General features: G+C 41.8%; 1 protein-coding gene and 1 pseudogene across 2 annotated transcripts; both read right to left on the bottom strand.

The window, feature by feature from the left end:
• Window positions 1-773: 773 nt before the first annotated feature.
• On the bottom strand, window positions 774-6,085 carry LOC123149957 (serine/arginine-rich splicing factor SR45a). 2 transcript variants are annotated; one of them, XM_044569750.1, is made up of 7 exons: window positions 5,807-6,085; window positions 5,373-5,416; window positions 4,968-5,219; window positions 4,641-4,752; window positions 4,344-4,493; window positions 2,300-2,354; window positions 774-1,220 (listed from the first exon to the last, which is right to left on the bottom strand). In XM_044569750.1, the coding sequence occupies exons 2-7, from the start codon at window positions 5,393-5,395 to the stop codon at window positions 1,096-1,098; spliced, it is 717 nt and encodes a 238-aa protein (XP_044425685.1). In that variant the 5' UTR covers window positions 5,396-5,416; window positions 5,807-6,085; the 3' UTR covers window positions 774-1,095. The 2 variants fall into 2 exon arrangements, with proteins under 2 accessions (XP_044425685.1, XP_044425686.1); XM_044569751.1 differs by having other exon boundaries at window positions 5,373-5,410; window positions 5,807-6,076.
• A 2,680-nt stretch (window positions 6,086-8,765) lies between these two features.
• Window positions 8,766-12,718, bottom strand: LOC123149958 (phosphatidylinositol 4-phosphate 5-kinase 9-like; annotated as a pseudogene).
• Between the last annotated feature and the right edge of the window lie 12,842 nt (window positions 12,719-25,560).

Genomic DNA, 25,560 nt, shown 5'->3' on the forward strand with positions numbered 1-25,560 from the left:
CGGAGCGTGCCGTTTTCACGTCCAGGTGCAAGGCGGAGATGGCGTGTCGCTTTGTCAAAACATTTATTGTCCAAGGCGCGGCTGCCAGGATGAGCAATGAGGGAGGAAAGTCAATGAAAGGAGAGACGGGGGTCGCCCTTGGGGGGAGGAGGAGGGGTGTTGGAGAAGCTTCCTCCCGTTGAACGAACGTTGGTGACTAAAAGTCTAATATGGTAGCTAATGTGCTAGCTTGTCAAGGGCGTTCCTTCTTCTATTTGTGGTTGATCGATTTCATCTATACATTTTAAGCAGCGAATGACATAAGTGTTAGTATTTGAATTTAATAAAGCTAGCTAGTTATGAAAGTCTTTCTGTCAAAATAAAAAAGTTGTTGAATCCCCAACCCTGAAACTAGTTCCATAAGTGGTCTAGCCCAGTGGATGTGATACAAACATGGCTTCCAAAAGGGTTTTTTTTTCTTTACCTACGTTAGTGATCAAAAAGATGTTTTATACTCCCTCCTAAAGTAAAGTGAAAATATAAAAGCGCTTAAATTACTAAAGTAGTGGTTTAAACGCTCTTATATTTCTTTTTACGATCTTTACATCGGGTCTATATAGTACTATGCTCCCTCTATCTCATAATATAAGAAAAAGTATTTCTAACACTACACTAGTGTCAAAGTAGCATCGAAAACGTACGTTTTTATATTATGAGACACGAGGAGTATTTTAGAGGACTAAGATACTCTTTACTAACAAAACGGCTTAAGCAACGGTCGACACAAATTCAAATTTGTGGGCAGACATAATAATAATATTGTTAGCATCCAGCCAATACAAGTAGCTCATACAACCAAATAGACGTTTCGATAGCGAGAATCCATAAAAACACGAAATAAATACGCCTTCACCGCATATAGATGACACAGAAGCTAAAAAGAAATGTTAGGGAAATCCTCTGATTGATAAAACAGACAGACAGACAGATGAGCTTTATCTAAAGCCTCCAGCAGAAATACTACAGTCCTTCATCAAACATTCATTCATTCAGCAACCATACTACAATCCAAGACACAATTCATACTTTAGCATCATCATTTTCTTCTTGTTTCATTCAGTCGCGCTTCCTGTCCCTGTCTCTATCCCTCCTTGTGGAGGGCGACCTCGAGCGGTCCCTTGACGACCTGCTGGAACGGCGTGGAGAACGGCTCCTCCGCGGTTCCACTCGGGAGCGCCCGCCTGCATGCATGCACACAAATCCGGACGGATTAGATGCATGTAACCAAAAACTGCCCTCCCCTAAGAGTAATATCCTGCTGCAGGCTAATGTAGAGTGTATGTATATGTATGTACATAAAACACGGTAAGACAGCCGCAAATTAAAATATTATATATGCATCAACGTCCGTTCATACTTACTAAAGATGATTGGCGCAGTGCTCCAGTGAAACAAGGGTGATGAATGGATCTAGAATGAATGATGCAAGTGGACATTATATAAAAAAGATCCACGGCACGACCAATCATGCTAGCTAGTGGCCACAGGTAAACTAAACCAGATAGATGCTAGCAAGGAATCTGTCTGAGCAAAGCCATGTCAAGTACAAGAAGAGATCAGCAACCTACACAAAATATATATCACCAACAGGACGGGACGGAAAGCATCTATCTTATCAGACCACATGCAAGTACAGAATACAAAAATTCAATAACATATCTTCTTATCTGATTGCTAGACACATTCTTCATACTAAAACCTGTGACAACTGGTAAAGTGCTCTAGTGAACCAAGAGCAACGATACTACAGTAAACTAATCTCCAGTTAATCATATAATAATAAGCTTCTCTAAACTATAGGAATCTGAGCAAAGCCACGGCAAGTAAAAAAATTAAAAAAATCATGCTACAAGACAGATCAGACAACCGCAGTACAAATCATCTAACCAGATTGCTACACACCGCAATCTTGGCATCCCGTCCTTCCCAGGAGACTAACTAATCTCCAGTCCGTGTAAAACAAGACAGCCAAACCTCTGGTCTGGTGACAGAAAAAAAGTGTTCCAGTGAACCATGAGGAACAACAATGCTGTGAATTAATCTAACATGACACCACTGGAGAATTAACAATACACAGCCCATCGTGTTGGCTAAAGTCAACCGTGGGATAATAAGCTACTCCAAATGCTGCCTAGGAATCTAATCAAAGCAAAGGCAAGTACAAGAAACTCATGCTATAATAATCCAGACAAGAAAAAATATCAATAACAGGAAGCAAAGCATCTATTTCAAATGCAACCGCGGGAGTCTCCATGCATACCTCTCGGACCACAGTATTCTCCAGGGGTAGGGGTCCTCTCACGAGTTCTCTTTGCCTGCAATTCACAAGGTCATTAGCGAATAGGAATTCAAATGCATGGATCATAATCATTCTGCATTGATAAATAATTTTACTCGAGGCAATGAACAAAATGTGCATCAAATTGGTCCTGACGGAAGGCGCGCTGAAGACATCCAACACCAGCTACACTTACCACCGTAGCTCCAAGAATGTAGTACCACGTACCACAGTAGCTACACGAAACACGAGGAGGTCTACGGTGGTGACGCATAGCAGTGCAGCGTTGAGAGCCACGCTCTCACTCCAAGAACACCAGAATGACTTCTGGTGCTCGGTCTGTCGGAGGTGACGCGTAGCAGTGCAGCCTTGAGAGCCGCGCTCTCACTCCAGGATCACCAGAATGGTTTGAGGTGCCCTGTCGGTCGGTGGTGACGCGTAGCAGTGCAGCCTTGAGAGCCGCGCTCTCACTCCAGGATCACCAGAATGGTTTGAGGTGCCCTGTCGGTCGGTGGTGACGCGTAGCAGTGCAGCCTTGAGAGCCGCGCTCTCACTCCAAGATCACCAGCATGACTTGAGGTGCCCTGTCGGTCGGTGGTGACGCGTAGCAGTGCAGCCTTGAGAGCCGCGCTCTCACTCCAAGATCACCAGCATGACTCGAGGTGCTTGGTCCGTCGGTGGTGACGCGTAGCAGTGCAGCGTTGAGAGCCGTGCTCTCACTCCAAGATCACCAGCATGACTCGAGGTGCTTGGTCCGTCGGTGGTGGCGCGTAGCAGTGCAGCGTTGAGAGCCACGCTCTCACTCCAAGATCGCCAGGATGACTTGAGGTGCTCGGTCGGTCGGTGGTAGCGCGTAACAGTGCAGCCTTGAGAGCGGCGCTCTCACTCCAAGATCGCCAGAATGAGGTGCTCGATCGGTCGGCGTTGACGCGTAGCAGTGCACCGTTCCGAGCCATGCTCTCACTCGAAGTCGGTGCAGACAGCGTAGTATGATCATGAGGGTGATGGCGATGATCACGAGCGTGATGGCGATGCTCGTGAGGGTGATGGAGATTCGAGAGGCAACAGATTGTAAGGTTGAAGAAGAGGTTGTACAAACCAACAGGTGGGTGCAGCCAGCATTTAGTTCAATAATTCTACACAGAACACTGACTAGAATTAATGCTAGCCCAGCAGTGTGGAAGCTGTATGGTCGTGGAAATCAGCACAAAAAAAGAAAGAAGCAAAGGAGCACAGAAACAAGATGTACTTTTTCATTTCCTGCACTGAAAATGTTAACGACACCCCAATATATATACATATATATAGCATAGCCAATGCACCACAGCAATGAACCCAGATAAATCAGTGTTTATAGGAATTACTCCTACTCTGGCTGATTTTCAGGGACACTTAAAAGTTGAAACAAGATGTTAGATACAGAACTGGTCAGGGTTTTGATATGCACTACAAAACAAAATGTCCAAGGTATACTGTGTGGAAGACATAAGAAAGGTCTGCAATGGCCTCATTATGGTACTGAAATCAATAGTTAGTAACTTGTAAACTATGTCCTCATTAAGGATGTGTGGCTTATTTCCAGATAAAGTTGACCAGAAATTTGGCAGTAGAAAAGCTAAAATGTAAGTCAGGATCTCCATGGGACTCATATTTTACTACCCCACATCGGTCAAGGTTTTGATATGTATAAAAGCTGTTAGAGATCGAGATATATTTTGTTGAAGACTAGAAAGCGACCGACATAAAAGGAAGGTCAGTAATGGTCTCATTCTGGTGTTGAACTATTGACTTCTTAACTTGTAAACTACGTCCTAGGATGTGTGGCTTATTCCCAGATAAAGTTGGCCCAGAAATTTGGGGGTAGGAGAGCTAAAGTGTAAGACATGATCGTTACATATATGCTATGACTGCCTGGTAACAAGAAGTAGCTTAAACGCATATGCAAATGAAAGGAAGAAGAAGAAGAAGATGGTTGTGTAACACAAGTTAGCATCAAGGTTGTTACACGCAGACAAGTTTGTTATACCTTTGCCACACTGATGAGGCGGCCTTCAAGGACAGTACGGTGCAGGTACTTGATGCAGCGCCTTGCATCCTCAACATTCTCCATGGTGACGAACGCAAAGCCACGTGATTCTTTCGTACGAGGATCTATAACGACACGGCAGTCTTTAACCTGCAGTTTTGCCACATGGTGCATTAGTTAGTGACATAAGATTCACGCAATAAACAAGCAGTCCCATCCCAGATAAAAGGAGAAGCATCTTCGCAGACGGCATCAGGCATGAAGGAAGAAAGCAGAGCGCAGAGAGAGTAAGGGTACCTTGCCCTCTTTACTGAAGAACTTCTCGAGGTCAGTTTCTTGCGTCCGTGTGGACAGTCCAGTGACATAGAGGTTGTTGCCAGGATTCCTCACATCGTCTTTATCTCTGCTCCTGAAACATACATACATACATACATACATATTATTAGGAGAAGAGAACAGACCGATGTCAATATCGGTATCTTTGTGATGATGTACATCATTAAGTAACTATTGTTTTTGACCAGCTATGTACATACTGTATGTAATACATCATCAGAAGCAAGCAGCATTATCCACCATCACAAGCAAAATGAAGAAATAAACATGAAACCGACTTGGACTTGCCTGGAGCGGCTCCTGTTCCTGGACCTGGACCTTGACCTGGACCTGCCACGCCTCTTTGGCGGAGGGGACCTCGAGACGCTGCGTCTTGTACTAGTAGGTGGTGGCGACCTCGAGATGGTGCGCACCCCCTTGGGAGGAAAAGGGGGGGGAGGGGGCAGGGGAGGCGACTTGGAAGCTGCGCGCCTCCTGGGTGGGGGTGACTTGGAACCGCTGTCCCTGTCGGCGGGGGGAGTGATGGAACGCGCGGTGTACCTGAAAACAACATTTTTGTTACACTGTGGACAAAATAGATGACGAAACTGATAAGAGATAAACTGGAGCATGTTTCTGTTAGGGGAGATGTGATGGTCTCTCTGCTGTTAGGGGAGGGGAGGGGAGAAATGAAATGAAGTGAAGTGGACTGACCTTACTTGGTTGGAGTGCGACATGTCGCGGTCTCGTGGCTGAACCTGACATGAATGAATCAATCAAACAGCAAGAAGAAGAAGAAGAGAAGAGAGCAGAGGCAGATGTATAGCAAGCAGGACAAGACAAGATGAGCGAGCAAATCTTATCTTAGGTAGATTACATCTTAGGTAGATAGGTAATAAATATAATAAAAGCAGGAGCAGCATATTATGAATGAAATCTTAGGTTGTTTCAAGGGAGGGAGGGAGGCAACCAACCATTATAAATCAATCAATCAATCAATCATACACTAGTTAGTTTCAGATCTAGCTAGTATCGATCGAAATAATAATAATAATAATAAATCTAATAACAAGAATCGATTGGAAGTGGATCCAACGAGGGGAGGGGAGGGGATCCAACGAGGCGGCGAGGAGCCTTGAGCTTCTTACCAGGCGGCGGAGGCGTCGATCTCGATCTGCCTCTGCCTGCAGGCGTCGGTCGGTCGGTCGGATCTCGCTCGCTGGCTGGATCTCGTTGGCCGGCGGCGGGGAGAGAAGAGAAGAGGAGGCGACGGCTGCGGGGATGGGGATGGGGATGGGAGGGCGGAACCCTAGCTAGCTTTGGATGGGGATGGGGATGGGGATGGATGGGAGGATTAGGAAGGAAGGAAGGAAGGATTTGGTAGGTAGGAAGGAAGGGAGGAGGGGAAAGGGGGAGAATGAATGAATGAATGAATCCAGGGCAGGGGGCGTTTCCTTACCAAATCCAGGGCAGGATCCTTGTTGCCCCTCCGATTTCGCGTGACTAGTTTACCACAGACCTACGAGTCCGTAGTTAGTAGCTAGATAGCTTCTTCTCTCTTTTTTATCTTCAATACAATATTCTCCTTCATGTTCTTGGAGATCTATTCGATGTAACTCTTTTTTGCGGTTTAGGGTTTGTTCGGATCCGATGAATTGTGAGTTTATGATCAGTTCTATCCATGAATATTATTCAAGTCTTTGCTCAACTTTTTTATGCATGATTGTTATAGCCTCGTATTTCTTCTCCGACTTATTGGTTTGATTTGGCCAACTAGATTGATTTATCTTGTCATGGGAAGAGGTGCTTTGTGATGTGTTCCATCTTGTGGTGCTCAATCTCAGTGACAGAAAGAGACATGACACGCACGTATCGTTGCTATTAAGGGTAACAAGATGGGGTTTGTTCATACGTGAGTTTACCTCGTCTACATCATGTCATCATACTTGTTGCATTACTCCGTTTTCCATCAACTTAACACACTAGATGCATGCTGGATAGCGGTCGATGTATGGACTAATAGTAGTAGATGCAGGCAGGAGTCGGTCTAGTAATCTTGGACCTGATGCCTATATACATGATCATTGTGTTGGATATCGTCATGATTATTCGCTTTTCTATCAATTGTCCAACAGTAATTTGTTTACCCACCGTATGCTATTTTCTTGAGAGAAGCCTCTAGTGAAAACTATGGCCCCCGTGTCTATTTCCTATCATATATCTTGCTGCAATTTTTCTTTATTTATTTTATTTTGTATTTTTGTTAGATATATTTATCAAAACCTATACAATTTAATTTATCTCAATACCGTTGAGGGATTGACAACCCCTCTTACGCGTTGGGTTTCAAGTTTTTGTTGTTTGTGCGCAGGTGTTGTTTACATAGTGTTGCTTGGTTCTCCTACTGGATTGATAACTGAGGAAAATACTTCCCTCTATTGTGTTGCATTATCCTCTCATCTTCGGAAAAATACCAACGCAGATTACAAGCATCATCTAGCCATACCTTGTAATTGTGTATCACATTTGGCTTCTACTGTAAGACATATTATCAATGAATCAATCTTCATGATGTGTTCTTCAATGATTTCTTCGTGTGATCCGATTTCCATGTGTGAGTAGTTCGATAAGATCATGGGTTGAGGCACATCCCTGTAATCCAATGTATTTATTGAAGGGTTCGGTGGAAGTACTATGACTCAACGTCTCATATGTGTAACATAAAATTGCTTCGTGGTTGTCTCTTGTCTCGTTCATGTTCTTCGCCCCTATAGGTACCCAAGATCATGGAGAACGAGCCATGGAGAGGCTAAGAGTAGGGAGACCGTGATGTGTTATTCTGAATACAAGTGACAGAAAGGTTTAGTACGGTAAAACGGGTCCTATCTCTATCTCTGGGGATACAAGAGGTGTAGTCATTAAATGCCCAATGCTTTTGTCCGATTTTTATCTTAATTACCTAAGCAACCATGCGTGACGGGTAGGGCCTTCGGTTGGACAACTAACTCTTGATGCATGACACATGTCGGTCAAGATGTAATTTGGACACATACCCCACTTCGATACATAGCAAGCACAGCTCTATGGATGACTTCTAGGACACAAATTAAGATCATAATGGTCCCGCCGCAAACATATGGTTGTAAGCATAAGTCCTCATACACATGCCTACTTTTATTATAAGTGTTTCTAGTGTCAAGTTGATTCCGATCCGGTCAAAAGCTGGAATTTAATTCTCTTGCAAAAGCTTGTTAGAAACCCCTGACTTAAAGGGCACCGCCCTCTCATGGGTTCGATACCTCGGGGTTACCTCCGGGAAAAAGGCGAGAATTCTTTTTGCTCCTTTCTTGGATCATTAAACGGACTAATCAAACCTTTTTCTAGTGCCGTTATTGTGGAGGATTTGTGTGCTTAGTCTTTGTGTTAGAGTTTGTATTTTAGTAATTAGTTTAATTTTTTGTTGCAAGTGTTGTCAGTAAAATACCCCAAAAATATTACCATGGCTCGTAATCTTGGCAGCTTTGCTACTCCTAGCAATAGTTTCATGCATGAACCAATTTCACAACCTGATGTTCCTGCCACTGAGTATGAGATAAAACCAAAACTAGTCTATATGGTTCAATAGGACCAATTTGGAGGCTCTGCTTCTGAGGATGTTAGTATTCATTTGTTGTCTAACATGACACGCATAAAGGATTATGATCCTGACGTTTTGAAGTTGCATCTTTTTCCTTTCTCTTTGAGAGGAAAAGCAAAATATGGCTTCTAGATTTTCCTAGAGGTAATATAACCTCATGGACTGATTGTTGTAGTAACTTTTTATCTAATTTTTTTCAATCTATAAAGGTTATGCAACTTCATTCACAGATAACAAATTTTAAGCAAGAAGATCATGAGCTACCAGCGCTTGTGTGGGATCGCATGAAAAAGGCTATAAGGAATTGTCATAATCATGGAATGGAAGAATGGTTACTCCCTTCATATGTTTTATAATGTCTTAAATCCTATGTCAAAACCATGCTTTGATACATTGCATACAACGCTCTTAGTCCATATCATACACATGTACATCAACAGAAAGCAAAGATGTTTCCTTTGATGGTTTTGTTTCTACATTTTCCTTGCGGAGGAGAAGGAAGGAAAGATGAATCATGTGTTAGATTGTAACTAGCTAGAGTTTTGAGGGAAGACGGTGTGAATGAACTTGAGGAAGCGCTCTGAGTAGAATTGTGGTTTAACAGAAGATATTGACAAGGGGTTGTACTTATACTTGATGGACTTATATGCATGCTCAATCTTCTTCTTCATGTTATACTTTTGGAGAATATCAATGATCCCTATGTAGAGTACCACATCATATACTTGGCAGAGCGATTTGCTGCCATCTTCTTCTTGTTTCTTTGCTCTTGCGGGCATGTTCACCCCTAGTTGGATTGGCAGCCTATCCAATTTGAGAGAAAAAATTAATCATCTATTGAACTCACAAATAACATTAGAACTAGAACATGAGAATTGACTAACATAAATTAATGAATGACCTTGCTGTGCATGGAATCAGAAGATCCACTTCCTCAAAACAAGCAGACGACAAACCCAGTGGGCTTCCCCGTATGTGAGGGCTAACAACGATTTCACCCTTTTGGTCGCTACCTCTTTGCACCAAAACCAACCCTTCACGATAGTTACAAGATGCTTTTTCCTCCATGGAATCTACATTAATCACCACCTCCAACATTAGCAACAATTAACCAACACATTGCTATTGTAAATGACATGTTATTGACTCAATACTTCGAGGATTTACATAAAAGTAATATATATGCCCGACGAAAATATGCATGCACAGTGCTTACCACCTTCTGTAAGAATGGCCAGTTTGTCTGGCACAAGACTTTCATGGCATGATGCTCCTCTTTTTAGGCTTTGACGAGCACGATAATGCAGACCAAGAAGCAAGCTGTAATCCATTATACCCTGATTCCTAAGAAACTCGCTGTCGGTCCCAATCTGCCTACATAGAACAAGAATTAAACATGGTTGTTAACTCAAAACTAGTCATGGCAATACATTTTTGTCATTCGTAGTGAATGCTTACTTAAGCAAAGCATCCCTCCAAGTAGGCTCGAGATGAAATGAATAGTTCAGATCTAAGTCTTTAAATGTCGTGTTCACGTCAATTTCAATTTTTTCATTTGAGCGGCCCAAAGATGAACCTTTCAAATCAAATCTTCGATGGACTCTAAGTTCTGTGTAGAACATGTTTCCCATCACTACAAACAGGAACTGCAAATACAAACAATCAAAACAAATGGTTCAACATTAGTCATTATTTCAAACAAAAATAACATCAATTATCTAATATGACATCTAACTAATATACCCTTTTAGAACCGAATGAAATGCACTCCCATGTTAAAAAATGTACGATTTTTGGGAAATACATTAATTTGACCATCAACCGAACCGTGATATGTTAGAGAAACATGTACACACAAATACCATCAAAATACACTCCTTGACAAATATATAGCAATATGTTAACATGATCAATCTATGTATGTATTACTAGCCGAAACAAAATAAAATCACAACTTCTATTAATTTTTGCATATTTATAAAATGAGAGAGATCACAACTAATAATGTCATTACCTTTCGACCACTGGAAGGTTTCACCCTGTGGATGCCAAAAAATTTAGTTACGAGTGTGTTCTCATAAGTATGGACATGGTGATAATAGTATGGAAGCATACGCAAAAGAACCTACATGAAAATATGATGTCAACAAAATGTCAAGTAGCAAATGTAAGCACATGCACATTAGGACAAGTTTGAACTAAAGTTTTAATATAGATCAATAAGTGAGCTACAAAACCAATTAAGAACTAGAATTCCTTATGAGGACATGTTGAACATCATAAAAGCCAGATCTGGATCATTAAACATCACTAAAAAATATAGTGGTTCACTACTCAATAAAAATTCTAAAATCAGTAAGTGGACACAATACCTTCGCTTCAGATTTCCGAAGAGTCTTGATCATAAACCGGTCATCTTGCGATAATAAAAATATGCTTCCACTCTTTCCGGGAGAAGAGAGCTCTCTAAGAGCATCACTTCCGCAAATGGATATCATATAATCTGTTGTATCAATCTTGAACATATCCCTCAAGTTTCTATAATAAAACAACAAGAAATTAATCTTATTATGTTTTGAAATAGGACAACATATCATGAGGATGTCTGACTAGCTATTCAAATGAGGAAATACCAAATTGTATGAGTTGTTATTAACCCTCACCTAATGATGGTAGTTAAGCCATTGATAAGCCAAGTATAAGGAAGTACTATATTAACATAAGAACATATGTTGACCAAAATAATATACTCAATCTTATTAAAAGAAAAGTGAGATAAAGCAACAAACCGGAAAACCATTGGGCAATAGTCTTTCCACTTAAAATCTACTGCATGATGCGCAGGAGTAAGCCGTGACCCTGTTATGGGGAAGTTCATCCAGAAACATGCTCTGGGGCCATAATCAGAAGTTCTCATTTCACGCGCCTGAATCGGTGTAATCTTTCCAACTGTGTACCTGAGTAGCATAATGACATTTAACTTTTAATGATCATTATTGGAAAATAAATTAGTTGGGTATTCAACAAGAAACCCCCATGTTAATAAACAAGGCACAATCCTCTTTTGCGCATGGATTAAAGGTAGTTAACAATATATGTATGTACTAATATCAGAACGTTACATGTCAATGCAACCGCAACAAACTGGGTAGATAGAGAGAAGAAAGTCCTCTAAAAGGTATCGGAATTTCAAATGATGATACGTTGTACTACATGTACGCATTACCTGATTCCAAGCTGTAGGCTGAGCATTAGATCATAGCTCCTGTGCCCTTTGATTATCGTCTCTCCAGGCCTTTTGACATCCTTCGCCGCCTTGCTCTGCCGACGACGTCTCGCATTTTTGGATGTTTCTGAGTTGCCGTTGTTCAACACAACCTCGCTGATCAGAACACCTTGCGCATACTCCCTTTCGAGTACCTCGAGGCTAGAATCAGCACTGTTTTCACAACCTTGTGTTTCAGAATCTCCTGCACTTGGTTTAGCCATCCCAATGCTCTCTCTGCAAAGGCAGCTTCTCTGAGGGAGATTGCTGATCAAAACTCAAGTTGTTTCTTCTGGATAATCTAGCACCCTCTCGGTTCGCACCGACATTTGTGTCGTTGTCGAAGAAAGAGGAGCATTGCATGACATTTGTGATGTCAGGCAGAACACCTCTCTTCCTTAGATCGTCGATGTAGAGCTCATGCTCGGCGAGGACTCCGCGAGATTTTGGGAAGAAAGTGCCCTTCCCATCCTTGACCCCCCTTGTCCAGATGCCTAGATAGTACCCACCGTGCTCCCACGTGTACAATCCGTACCCGTGCATCGTGTTGTCAAGCCAGTTCCCCTGAAATGAGTCCCCGGTGGTCCATGCAAGTACCCCTTTGCCAGACATGGTGCCATTTCTCATTGCACCGACGTAGGTGCTGCTGTCTGTTGCCCATGTGTACCTACCATGGCCTTCCATCTGGCCTTGAGCCCATGAACTGAGGTATGTGTCTCCATTGGGGTACGTCTGGAGGCTGACGCCGTGCTTGCGGTTCAGCTTCCATTGCCCCTTGTAGGAAGAAGAGGAGGTGTCGACATGTGTTCCTTCACCATCCATGTAACCGGCGGAGTATTCACCGTCGTAGACAGCTCCCGATGATGGCCATGTTGTTCTGCCATGGCCGTTCCTCATCCCTCTCCTCCACTCGCCGTCGTAGATGCAACCGGTGCCGGACCAGACGTACCGTCCAGTGCCATCCGGTAACCCACACGATGCAGTGCCAGAGTAGATGTCGCCGTTGGGTAGTGTGAGGTGTTTGACCGTGAGGCCGGCTGCAGGATTGGGTCTGGAGCTGGAAGCATCATTTGGGTGGTTTTGCTGAGAGAGGGAAAGGTCAACCGTTGCTTGAACTTGAGGGTTGTTGGGCAGAGCAGAGGGGGTGTCTTGCATATTTAGGGATCCCCTGTACATACAGGAGGTAGAAGAAAGAAAGGAAAGAATGAGTATCCTAGCTAGCTTCAAGTTGAGCATAGAACTGAAAGAATATACACATACATCATGCATACAAGAAACAGCAAGTTGTGCCTCTGTTTGATTGGAACATGTACACTAATTTATCATCGTACTGGTTGTTGTGATGGCAGTGGTAATACAGATCACCAAACCATAATAATGATAATAAAAATGCAGAGTCAGTAAAGAAGCATTTGCATATAGAGTACTAGCTCGTTCATTCATCAGAGAAAATACATGCTCACTCATTCATTAATCAGACAAAATATATACTAGTACCGGCCCCCTTCTTTTCTTAGTCTGCATGCATATGAGATTTGTCTTAAAATAAAATGTAGTACTAAGATTATAGGAAAATATAAAATCATTATGATTAGATGCATCATTGAATTAACTTTCATATTGCAGTATATCATTATGAGTGTTGTAGATGTTGATAATTTTGTATACAAATTTGGTCAAAATTTATGAAATTTGACCTAAAGACAAATCTTATATGCAAAGTGAAGAAAAAACGGAGGAAGTACTAGCTAGTAGGCTGGAAATCTGAAAGGACAGGAGAAGGAGAGGCGACGAACTAGAGAGAGAAACTGCCGCATGTATACTTGGAGAGGCGGCCGGAGAGGGCGAGAGGAGTGGCATGCAGCTCGTCGGCGGCGACGGCGAGAGAGAGGGAGGAAGGGATGCTTACCTGAGCTCTGCTGTGCTATGCGAGGCGACGAGAGGGATGGATAATGGACGCCGGCCTCCTCTGCTCTGCTATGTGAAGTGAAACGAACAAGAAGAGGAATGCTGCTTCTCGTGATAGATTAGATTAGATACTCAATGTGTACTAGTAGTAGTATTGTTTATTTTAACAAGAAGAGGCCAGACGAAGCAAGCAACTTGGCACACATTTCCGACAAAATTTACTACTACTCCCTTCATTCCACAATGTAGTGCGCTCACGCTTTCCGAGATTCAAGTTTCATCGTAAGTTTAACCAACGAGATCGATTGCGGCGGTAGCAAAAATTATACCATTGAATTCGTACTTTCGATATGAATTAAGTAGTATAATTTTTGCTCCCGCCACAGTCATTCTCGTTGGTTAAATTTACGATTAAACTTTGATATCAGACGTACTGTGGAATGGAGAGAATACTATTGAATAATAAAGCAGCTCACGCAACATGCATGCTTCTTGGCTCTTTCCTCTCCCGGCCCGCAAGGGATCGCAAAATAACAAGATCCATGTGCAATGAGCGGCGTGCCATCTCAAAAAACCAATGAACGATTGAAACAGTTCAAACTCCAAAATTTGATACATTTTGTGTGAGACAAAACAAATTCCGACAAAAACTAAAAGAATGTACTAGCATGGCTGTGATTTGTAAACCGATTTGTTCGTTATTATCAGCAAGCAATTATATGATTGTGCGCATCATTCGATACAAAGGCCCAGGGCTTTACCCACTTCTTGAAAGAAAATAAATATATAAGCATGCATGCACAGAGATGCCTAGGCTTGTTATTGCTATTGGATCGAAGAAAAGTAATGTCTTATCGTGTACAACTTCCACAGCGTTTGCTTAGCCGCCAAAGTCGCATGCATGAACTAGGATATAGCATGATGGATGTGACGTCCACTGTCTAGTTTGTTTTGTGATGGCGACCTCCTAACCAGCTAAGAGCAACTCTAACGGGCAACCCGTAAAAACATCTCGCATCCATCTGCGGACAGAGGTGATCAGTCCACGGACACGGAAGTGAGAGATAGCCATCCAACGCTTGCCGCATAATACATTTTCACAACAACTCAAACCAATCAGATAAAATTCATGCAAACTGGATGGTTTTCATTCAAGTTCGAATATAAATTACATAAAAAGGTTGATATTTCGACCGGTTAACTAAAAAACTAGAAAAAACCTAAACCATGTACCGGACGACCACCTCGTACGCGTGGCCGCCCTGTCCGGACGCACCGCCGTTTCCGTCAGTGCCATCGTCCCTCCAGCGGCGGCACGGCGCTGGAGGGATGCGGCAGCCTTGTCCAGCGGCTGCCTGCCGCTCGCGGAGGAGCCGCTCCGCCTCCTGCTGCGTCGCGTGGAGTGCCGCTGCGGCCACTGCCAACGTGGCCTTCGAAGCCCTGGCGGTGGGCTTGCCGCGACCGGCATTGGCGGAGCAGTCGCTAAGCGACCCCTCCTCATGATCTTGGTGAGCTCGCTGTCAAGGCGGCGGCGACGTCTGGCGGGCGTCTCCGCGGTGGTCACGGAGCCGTCCAGGTCCAGCGCACATGCGCCTGCGAGGTCTGGGTCGTTGCAGACCCAGTCCAGTGCCACGTCGCTCTTAGCGAACGCGGGGCAGCGATTGGCATTGCGCCGCTCATACCGCTCCTGCTGTTGAGCCGCGTGCTCCGCCCTAGAGAAGATGGACCTCAAGCCCGAGGGACCGCCGATGAAGATGGACCTCTCTTAGGGCGTGCCCCCTACCTCGTGGGCCCCCTGGTGGGTCTCCGACGTCCATCTTCTGCTATATGAAGTCTTTCGATGAGAAAAAAACCAAGAGGAACTTTTCGGGACGAGACTCCGCCGCCACGAGGCGGAACCTTGGCGGAACCAATCTAGAGCTCCGGCAGAGCTGTTCTGCCGGGGATACTTCCCTCCGGGAGGGGGAAATCATCACCGTCGTCATCACCAACGCTCCTCTCATCGAGAGAGGGCAATCTCCATCAACATCTTCACCAGCACCATCTCATCTCCAAACCCTAGTTCATCTCTTGTATCCAATTCTTGTCTCAAAGTCCGGGATTGGTGCTAGTGGGTTTCTAGAGTGACAGAAGCTTAAACCCTAGTTTATGCGTTGCTTCGTAAGGGGCTGATTTGGATCCATATGTTTCATGCTATGGTTAGGTTTACCTTAATACTTTTGTTGTAGTTGCGGATGCTTGCAATAGAGGTTAATCATAAGTGGGATGCTTGTTCAAGTAAGAACAGCACCCAAGCACCGGTCCACCCACATATCAAATTATCAAAGTACCGAACGCGAATTATATGAACATGATGAAAACTAGCTTGACGATATTCCCATGTGTCCTCGGGAGCGCTTTTCCTATTATAAGAGTTTGTTCCGGCTTGTCCTTTGCTACAAAAAGGATTGGGCCACCTTGCTGCACTTTATTTACTTTTGTTACTTGTTGCTCGTTACAATTTCTCTTGCCACAAAACTATCTGTTACCACTCATTTCAGTACTTGCAGAGAATACCTTGCTGAAAACCGCTTATCATTTCCTTCTGCTCCTCGTTGGGTTCGACACTCTTACTTATCGAAAGGACTACGATAGATCCCCTATACTTGTGGGTCATCAAGACTCTTTTCTGGCGCCGTTGCCGGGGAGTGTAGCGCCTTTGGTAGGTGGAATTTGGTAAGGAAAAATTTATATAGTGTGCTGAAATTTACTGTCACTTGTTACTATGGAAAGTAATTCTCTGAGGGGCTTGTTCGGGGTATCTTCGCCCCGTCCAGTAGAGCAAAGAGTTGCCCCTCAACCTACTGAACCTATTGAAAATGAAACTCCTTTTGAATTTCCTTTGGGTATGATGGAAAATCTGCTAGATAACCCTTTTACAGGAGATGGAACAAAGCATCCTGATGAGCACTTATTATATGTGGATGAAGTTTGTGGATTATTTAAGCTTGCAGGTGTACCCGATGATGTTGCTAAGAAGAAGGTCTTCCCTTTATCTTTGAAGGAAGACGCATTGATATGGTATAGGCTATGTGATACGAGATCGTGGGACTATAAAAGATTGAAATTGGAATTTCATCAAAAGTATTACCCTATGCATCTTGTTCATCGTGATCGCAATTATATATATAATTGCTGGCCTCGCGAAGGAGAAAGCATCGCTCAAGCTTGGGGGAGGCTTAAATCAATGTTATATTCATGCCCCAATCATGAGCTCTCGAGAGAAATAATTATGCAATGTTTTTATGCTCGGCTTTCTGAAAACAATCGCACCATGCTCGATACCTCTTTGTGCTGGCTCTTTTATGATGAAGACTATTGAATTCAGATGGAATTTATTTGATAGAATTAAACACAACTCTGAAGGTTGGGACCTCGACGAAGGTAAGGAGTCAGGTATGACACCTAAGTTTGATTGTTATAAATCTTTTATGGATACCGATATTTTCCGTAAGTTTAGCACTAAATATGGACTTGACTCTGAGATAGTAGCTTCTTTCTGTGAATCTTTTGCTACTTATGTTGATCTCCCTAAGGAGAAGTGGTTTACATATCATCCTCCCATAGAAGTAAAAGTAGTTGCACCTATTAAAGTTGAAGAAAAGACTGTCACTTATAATGATCCTATTGTTCCTACTTCTTATGTTGAGAAACCACCTTTCCCTGTTAGAGTAAAGGATCATGCTAAAGCTTCAACTGTTGTTCGTAAAAGCAACATTAGAACTATGTACCCCCTGAGCAAGTTAAAGTAGAACCTAATATTGCTATTGTTAAAGATCTCTTGTCCGATAATATTGATGGGCATGTTATTCAGTTCAACGCTGAAACTTCTAGAATTGCTAAACCATGTGATAGAGATAAACATAGACCTGTGGTAGGCGTGCCTGTTATTTCTGTAAAAATAGGAGATCATTGTTATCATGGCTTATGTGATATGGGTGCTAGTACTAGTGTTATACCTTATGACTTGTATAAAGAAATCAAGCATGAAATTGCACCTGCTGAGTTAGAAGAAATTGATGTCACAATTAAACTTGATAATAGAGATACTATTTCACCAGTGGGAATTGTTAGAGATGTTGAAGTCTTGTGTGGGAAAACCAAATATCCTGCTGATTTTCTTGTTCAGTTCTCCACAAGATAACTTTTGTCCCATTATATTTGGTAGACCCTTCTTGAACACTGTTAATGCTAAGATAGATTGTGAAAAGAATGTTGTTACTATTGGCCTGGATGATATGGTTCATGAGTTTAATTTCTCTAAATTTAGTAAACAACATCGTGAGGAAGAATTGCCTAGTAAGGATGATATTATTGGTCTTGCTTCTATTGTCGTACCTCCTAGTGATCCTTTAGAGCACTATTTGCTAAACCATGAAAATGATATGTTCATGAAGGAAAGAAGGAAAATAGATGAAGTATTCTTTAAACATGAACCTATTCTGCAAACACAATTTACCTGTTGAAATTTTAGGGGATCCCCCTCCACCCAAGGGTGATCCCGTGTTTGAGCTTAAGCCGTTGACTGATAATCTTAAATATGCTTATCTTGATGAAAAAGAAGATATATCCTGTTATTATTAGTGCTAACCTTTCAGAGCATGAAGAAGAAAGATTATTGAAAACTCTGAAGAAGCATCGTGCTGCTATTGGATATACTCTTGATGATCTTAAGGGCATTAGTCCCACTCTATGTCAACATAAAATAAATTTGGAAGCAGATGCCAAACCAGTTCGTGATCCTCAACAATGTCTGAATCCTAAAATGAAAGAAGTGGTAAGAAAAGAAATACTCAAGCTTCTGGAGGCAGGTATAATTTATCCCGTTGCTGATAGTCAGTGGGTAAGTCCTGTCCATTGTGTCCCTAAGAAGGGAGGTATTACTGTTGTTCCTAATGATAAGGATGAATTGATCCCACAAAGAATTATTACAGGTTATAGGATGGTAATTGATTTCCGCAAATTAAATAAGGCTACTAAGAAAGATCATTACCCCTTACCATTTATCGATCAAATGCTAGAAAGATTATGCAAACATACACATTACTGCTTTCTAGATGGTTATTCTGGTTTCTCTCAAATACCTGTGTCGGCTAAAGATCAATCAAAAACTACTTTTACATGCCCTTTTGGTACTTTTGCTTATAGACGTATGCCTTTTGGTTTATGTAATGCACCTGCTACCTTTCAAAGATGCATGATGGCTATATTCTCTGACTTTTGTGAAAAGATTTGTGAGGTTTTCATGGACGATTTTTCCATCTATGGTTCCTCTTTTGATGATTGCTTGAGCAATCTTGATCGAGTTTTGCAGAGATGTGAAGAAACTAATCTTGTCTTGAATTGGGAAAAGTGCCACTTTATGGTTAATGAAGGTATTGTTTTGGGGCACAAAGTTTTCGAAAAAGGTATTGAAGTTTATAAAGCCAAAGTTGACGCTATTGAAAAGATGCCATGTCCCAAGGACATCAAAGGTATAAGAAGTTTCCTTGGTCACGCTGGATTTTATAGGAGGTTCATTAAGGACTTCTCAAAAATTTCTCGGCCTCTGACTAATTTATTGCAAAAAGATATACCATTTGTCTTTGATGATGATTGTGTAGAAGCATCTGAAACACTTAAGAAAGCATTAGTCTCTGCACCTGTTGTTCAGCCACCTGATTGGAATTTACCCTTTGAAATTATGTGTGATGCTAGTGGTTATGCTGTAGGTGCTGTTCTAGGGCAAAGAGTTGATAAGAAATTAAATGTTATCCATTATGCTAGTAAGACTCTAGACAATGCTCAAAGAAATTATGCTACTACTGAAAAAGAACTTTTAGCAGTTGTATTTGCTTGTGATAAGTTCAGACCCTATATTGTTGAGTCTAAAGTAACTATTCACACTGATCATGCTGCTATTAAATATCTTATGGAAAAGAAAGATGCTAAACCTAGACTTATTAGATGGGTTCTCCTGCTGCAAGAATTTGATTTGCATATCGTTGATAGAAAAGGAGCTGAGAACCCCATTGCAGATAACTTATCTTGGTTAGAAAATGTTCTTGATGACCCACTACCTATTAATGATAGCTTTCCTGATGAACAATTAAATGTTATAAGTACTTCTCGTAGTACTCCTTGGTATGCTGATTATGCTAATTATATTGTTGCTAAATTTATACCACCTAGCTTCACATACCAACAAAAGAAAAAGTTTTCTATGATTTGCGACATTACTTTTGGGATGACCCACATCTTTATAAAGAAGGAGTAGATGGTGTTATTAGACGCTGTGTACCTGAGCATGAACAGGAACAAATCCTACGCAAGTGTCACTCCGAAGCTTATGGAGGACACCACGCTGGAGACAGAACTGCACATAAGGTATTGCAATCCAGTTTTTATTGGCCTACTCTTTTCAAGGATGCCCGTAAGTTTGTCTTGTCTTGTGATGAATGTCAAAGAATCGGTAATATTATTAGACATCAAGAAATGCCTATGAATTATTCTCTTGTTATTGAACCGTTTGATGTTTGGGGCTTTGATTACATGGGACCTTTTCCTACCTCTAATGGATACACACATATTCTAGTTGCTGTTGATTACGTTACTAAGTGGGTAGAAGCTATTCCAACTAGTAGTGCTGATCATAACACTTCTATTAAAATGCTTAAGGAAATTATTTTTCCGAGGTTTAGAGTCCCTAGATACTTAATGACTGATGGTGGTTCACACTTTATTCATGGTGCTTTCCGTAAAATGCTTGCTAAATATGATGTTAATCATAGAATTGCATCTCCTTATCACCCTCAGTCTAGTGTTCAAGTAGAATTGAGAAATAGAGAGCTCAAATTAATTTTGTAAAAGACCGTTAATAGGTCTAGAAAGAATTAGTCCAAGAAACTTGATGATGCATGATGGGCTTATAGAACTGCATATAAAAATCCTATGGGTATGTCTCCATATAAAATGGTATATGGAAAAGCATGTCACTTACCTCTCGAATTAGAACATAAGGCATATTGGGCTATTAAAGAGCTCAACTATGATTTCAAACTTGCCAGTGAGAAGAGGTCATTTGATATTAGCTCACTTGATGAATGGAGAACCCAAGCTTATGAAAATGCCAAGTTGTTTAAAGAAAAAGTTAAAAGATGGCATGACAAAAGGATACAAAAGCGTGAGTTTAATGTAGGTGATTATGTATTGCTATACAACTCTAGTTTAAGTTTTTTTGCAGGAAAACTTCTCTCTAAATGGGAAGGCCCCTATGTTATCGAGGAGGTCTATCGTTCCGGTGCCATAAAAATCAACAACTTCGAAGGCACAAATCCGAAGGTGGTAAACGGTCAAAGAATCAAACATTATATATCAGGTAATCCCATAAATGTTGAAACCAATGTTATTGAAACCGTAACCCAGGAGGAATGCATAAGGGACACTTTCCGGAACGTTTCAGACTCCGAAAAGGAATAGGTATGTGGTACGGTAAGTAAACCGACTCCAAAACAATTTTCAAGGCAATATTTCTCCGTTTTGGAATATTAAAAAAAATAGAAAAATAAGTAGCAGTCCGGGAAGGACACGAGGGCCCCACGAGGGTGGTGGGCGCGCCCTACCCCTCTGGGCGCGCCCCCTACCTCGTGAGCACCTCGTGTGCCCTCCGGACTTCGTTTTCTTGTACGATACGTATTTCGGTCGGTAAAAATTCATTATATAACCTCCCGAAGGTTTTGACTCCCGTATCACGCAAATCTCCTCTGTTCTTGTTTCGAGCTGTTTTCTGTCAGGGTTTTCCAGGCTAGGCATCATGTCGTCTCTCTCCTCCAACAATGGTGACAACGATGCTTGGCTAATGAAGATAGATCTGAAGAGGGAAGAACCCACGAGGGTCAACAAGGATGAAAGGATCAAGAAGGCCACAGAGGATCAAGCTCCGGAGCAAAAGACATCCTTCAACTTGATCATAACCTTCTTACCCCAACTAAGATTGAAGCTTTCAAGATGATTGAGTTAGCTCGTATACAAAACAAGTATCTCACACAAGAAAATATTTTGTTGAAGGAGCATATTGTCGCACTCAAGGGCATTATTCGCAAGCTGGAGGACCTCTTACGCTCGATGTGCGATTATCCGACACCCCCACCTTCTTCACCGACAAAGGAGACATAATCACATGGGTATGGGCACTCCCCTTGGCAACTGCCAAGCTTGGGGGAGGTGCCCCGGTATCGTATCACAATCACAACTCCTATCTTTACCGTTTTTCTTAGTTCGATCCTATTAGTAGTATCTTGATCTAGTAGAATGAAGTTTATGGCATGATCTAGTTTTGAGTTTTGCTCTATGATCTCTCTTTGTAATCGAGTCCGTGAGCTATATATAATAAAGTTTAGTGTTGAGTCAAGGGCCTGATTATTTTGCCATGATCTTGGGTGAATAAAAGAAAAGAGAAAAAGAATAAAAAGAAACAAAAAGTTCATATTGATCTTATTGAGAGTAATGACTTCAAATAGAAAGAGTATGATGATTAAAAGTTGTTGGGAGTTGGCAGACATAGCTTTGGTCATTGTTGCAATTAATAGGAAGTAATAAGGAAAGAGAGGTTTTCACATATAGATATATTATCATTGACATCTTTTATGATTGGAAACACTCATTAAAATATGACATGCTAAAGAGTTGATGTTGGACAAGGAAGACAACGTAATGAGTTATGTCTTTCTTATATCTGAGATAAAGTATGTTGTCATGGATCCTCTAACTTGTTGAGCTTGCCTTTCTCCCTCATGCTAGACAAATTCTCAGCACTGAGTAGAGATACTACTTGTGCTTCCAAATACCCTTAAACCAGTTTTGCCATGAGAGTCCACCATATATACCTATGGATTGAGTAAGATCCTTCAAGTAAGTTGTCATCAGTGCAAAGCAATAAAAATTGCTCTAAATATGTATGATTGATTGGTGTGGGAGAAATAAGCTTTATACGATCTTGTGATGTGGAAGTAATAAAAGCGACAGACTGCATAATAAAGGTTCACATCACAAGGGGCAATATAAAGTGACGTTCTTTTGCATTGAGATTTTGTGCATCCAACCATAAAAGCGCATGGCAACCTTTGCTTCCCTATGTGAAGGGCCTATCTTTTATTATTATCTTCTACCTTTTGCAAGAGTCATGGTGATCTTCACCTTTTCTTTTTCATTTTATCCTTTGGCAAGCTTAGCATGTTGGAAAGAACATGATATATATATATATATATATATATATATATATATATATATATATATATATAAAATTGGATGTAGGGGAGCATGAACCATTATTGTTGACATTACCCTTGAGGTAAAAGGTTGTGGGGCAAAACTATAAGCCCCTATCTTTCTATGTGTCCGATTAAAACTCCGTAACCACAAGTATCGCGTGAGTGTTAGCAATTATGAAGGACTAGATGATAGTTGAGTATGTGGACTTGCTTTTAAGCTCTAACATAGAATCTTTCCGATGTTATGATAAATTGCAATTGTTTCGATGACTGAGATTATAGTTTGTTGGAGCCCAATAAGGCTTATGATTCATACTTTTGCATGGTGAAAAGATCATCGCTTGAACATAAGTAATCATATGACAAAATCTATATATGTTGCTGTTATGAGAATAATCATGATGCCTTCATGTACGTATTTTATTTTTATTGACGCCTCTACCTCTAAACATGAGGACATATTTATTGTTATCGGCTTTTCGCTTGAGGACAAGCGAGGTCTAAGCTTGGGGGAGTTAATATGTCCATTTTGCATCATGCTTTTATATCGATATTTATTGCATTATGGGATGTTATTTGACGTTATGTCACAATACTTATGGCTATTCTCTCTTATTTTACAAGGTTTACATAAGGAGGGAGAATGCCGGCAGCTGGAATTCTGGGCTGGAAAAGGAGCAAATATTAGAGACCTATTCTGCGCAACTCCAAAAGTCCTGAAACTCCACGGAATATCTTAAAATAAATAAAGAAAAATCCTCGCCAAAGATGAAGTCCAGGGGGCCCACACCCTGCTCACGAGGGTGGGGGGGGGGGCGCCCCCTCTCCTAGGGCGCGCCCCCTACCTCATGGGCCCCCTGGTGGGTCTCCGACGTCCATCCTCTGCTATATGAAGTCTTTCGATGAGAAAAAAACCAAGAGGAACTTTTCGGGACGAGACTCCGCCGCCACGAGGCGGAACCTTGGCTGAACCAATCTAGAGCTCCGGCAGAGCTGTTCTGCCGGGGATACTTCCCTTTGGGAGGGGGAAATCATCACCATCGTCATCACCAACGCTCCTCTCATTGGGAGAGGGCAATCTCCATCAACATCTTCACCAGCACCATCTCATGACCCTAGTTCATCTCTTGTATCCAATTCTTGTCTCAAAGTCCGGGATTGGTGCTAGTGGGTTGCTAGAGTGACAGAAGCTTAAACCCTAGTTTATGCGTTGCTTCGTAAGGGGCTGATTTGGATCCATATGTTTCATGCTATGGTTAGGTTTACCTTAATACTTTTGTTGTAGTTGCGGATGCCTGCAATAGAGGTTAATCATAAGTGGGATGCTTGTTCCAGTAAGAATAGCACCCAAGCACCGGTCCATCCACATATCAAATTATCGAAGTACCGAACGCGAATCATATGAACGTGATGAAAACTAGCTTGACGATATTTCCATGTGTCCTCGGGAGCGCTTTTCCTATTATAAGAGTTTGTTCCGGCTTGTCCTTTGTTACAAAAAGGATTGGGCCACCTTGCTGCACTTTATTTACTTTTGTTACTTGTTGCTCGTTACAATTTATCTTGCCACAAAACTATCTGTTACCACTTATTTTAGTACTTGCAGAGAATACCTTGCTGAAAACCGCTTATCATTTCCTTCTGCTCCTCGTTGGGTTCGACACTCTTACTTATCGAAAGGACTACGATAGATCCCCTATACTTGTGGGTCATCAACACGTCTCAGAGGTGACACCACTGTTTGTGATTAGCTGTACTCGTTGTCCAGGGGACCATCTTCGACTGTATTCACTTACAAAGGATACGAGATAAATGGGAATACATTTTACACGATCGCCCAAGATCAAAAGAGCACCAACCAAAACAGCGGTGTCCGCTTTGATGCAGCAACCGAGAGGGGAAAGGACACATATTATGGTTCCATAATGGACATATGGGAACTTGACTACGGACATGATTTTAAGGTCCCTTTGTTTAAGTGGAAATGGGTCAATCTGTCAGTAGGCGGGGTACAGGTAGACCCACAGTACGGAATGACAACAGTGGATCTGAACAATCTTGGGTACACTAACGAACCATTCGTCCTAGCCAATGATGTGGCACAGGTTATCTATGTGAAGGACATGTCTACCAAACGGAGAAAAAGAAAAGATAATGAAGCGAATACATCATATGATGAGGCAAAGCGCCACATAGTTCTTTCTGGAAAAAGGGACATAGTGGGAGTGGAGGGCAAGACAGACATGTCTGAAGATTATGAAAAGTTTCATGAAATTCCTCCCTTCAAAGTCAAGGTTGACCCAAGCATCCTGATAAACGATGAAGATTATCCATGGTTATGGCGCAATAAGCTAAGCACACAAGCGAAAAAAATTGAAGACTTTCTCTCCACAACTATTGTGATGATACCATGCCAACTCTCAACCTTTTCGTAGTTCATTTGAAATGCCTGTTGTAACAGACGAGTTTCCGTATGAAATCCTGATACTTCGAAATAGATTGTCCGTTTTGTACATGAAGTGCATCCATGTCCATATGAAATCCTGATACCGGGCATGCTATGTGGGTGAAATGATGATACCATGCCAACTTTCAACCTTTTCAGAGTTCATTTGTAGTGCTTTTCAATTTCATGGTCTTATAGCTCAAAATAATCAGTAAATGCATGGAAAATAACAAATGAAGTCAGAAAGGGTTGAAAATTGATGATGTGGCTTTGAATGGTGCATTTTGAACACAGAAAAACTATGAAGTTCAAATAAGTTCAAAAAAATGAAATCCCTTTGTAACAGATGAGCTTTCGTC

This window comes from Triticum aestivum, chromosome 7A (assembly GCF_018294505.1).
Source record: "Triticum aestivum cultivar Chinese Spring chromosome 7A, IWGSC CS RefSeq v2.1, whole genome shotgun sequence".
In the NCBI taxonomy this organism is placed as follows: domain Eukaryota; kingdom Viridiplantae; phylum Streptophyta; class Magnoliopsida; order Poales; family Poaceae; genus Triticum; species Triticum aestivum.

Coding starts and splice junctions, on each gene's coding strand:
- LOC123149957 (XM_044569750.1), bottom strand. CDS start 5,395: ATGTCGCACTCCAACCAAGTAAG. Junction 4,753..4,967: donor AGGAACAGGAGCCGCTCCAG/GCAAGTCCAAGT, acceptor TGTATGTTTCAG/GAGCAGAGATAAAGACGATG. Junction 4,494..4,640: donor TCTTCAGTAAAGAGGGCAAG/GTACCCTTACTC, acceptor GCAAAACTGCAG/GTTAAAGACTGCCGTGTCGT.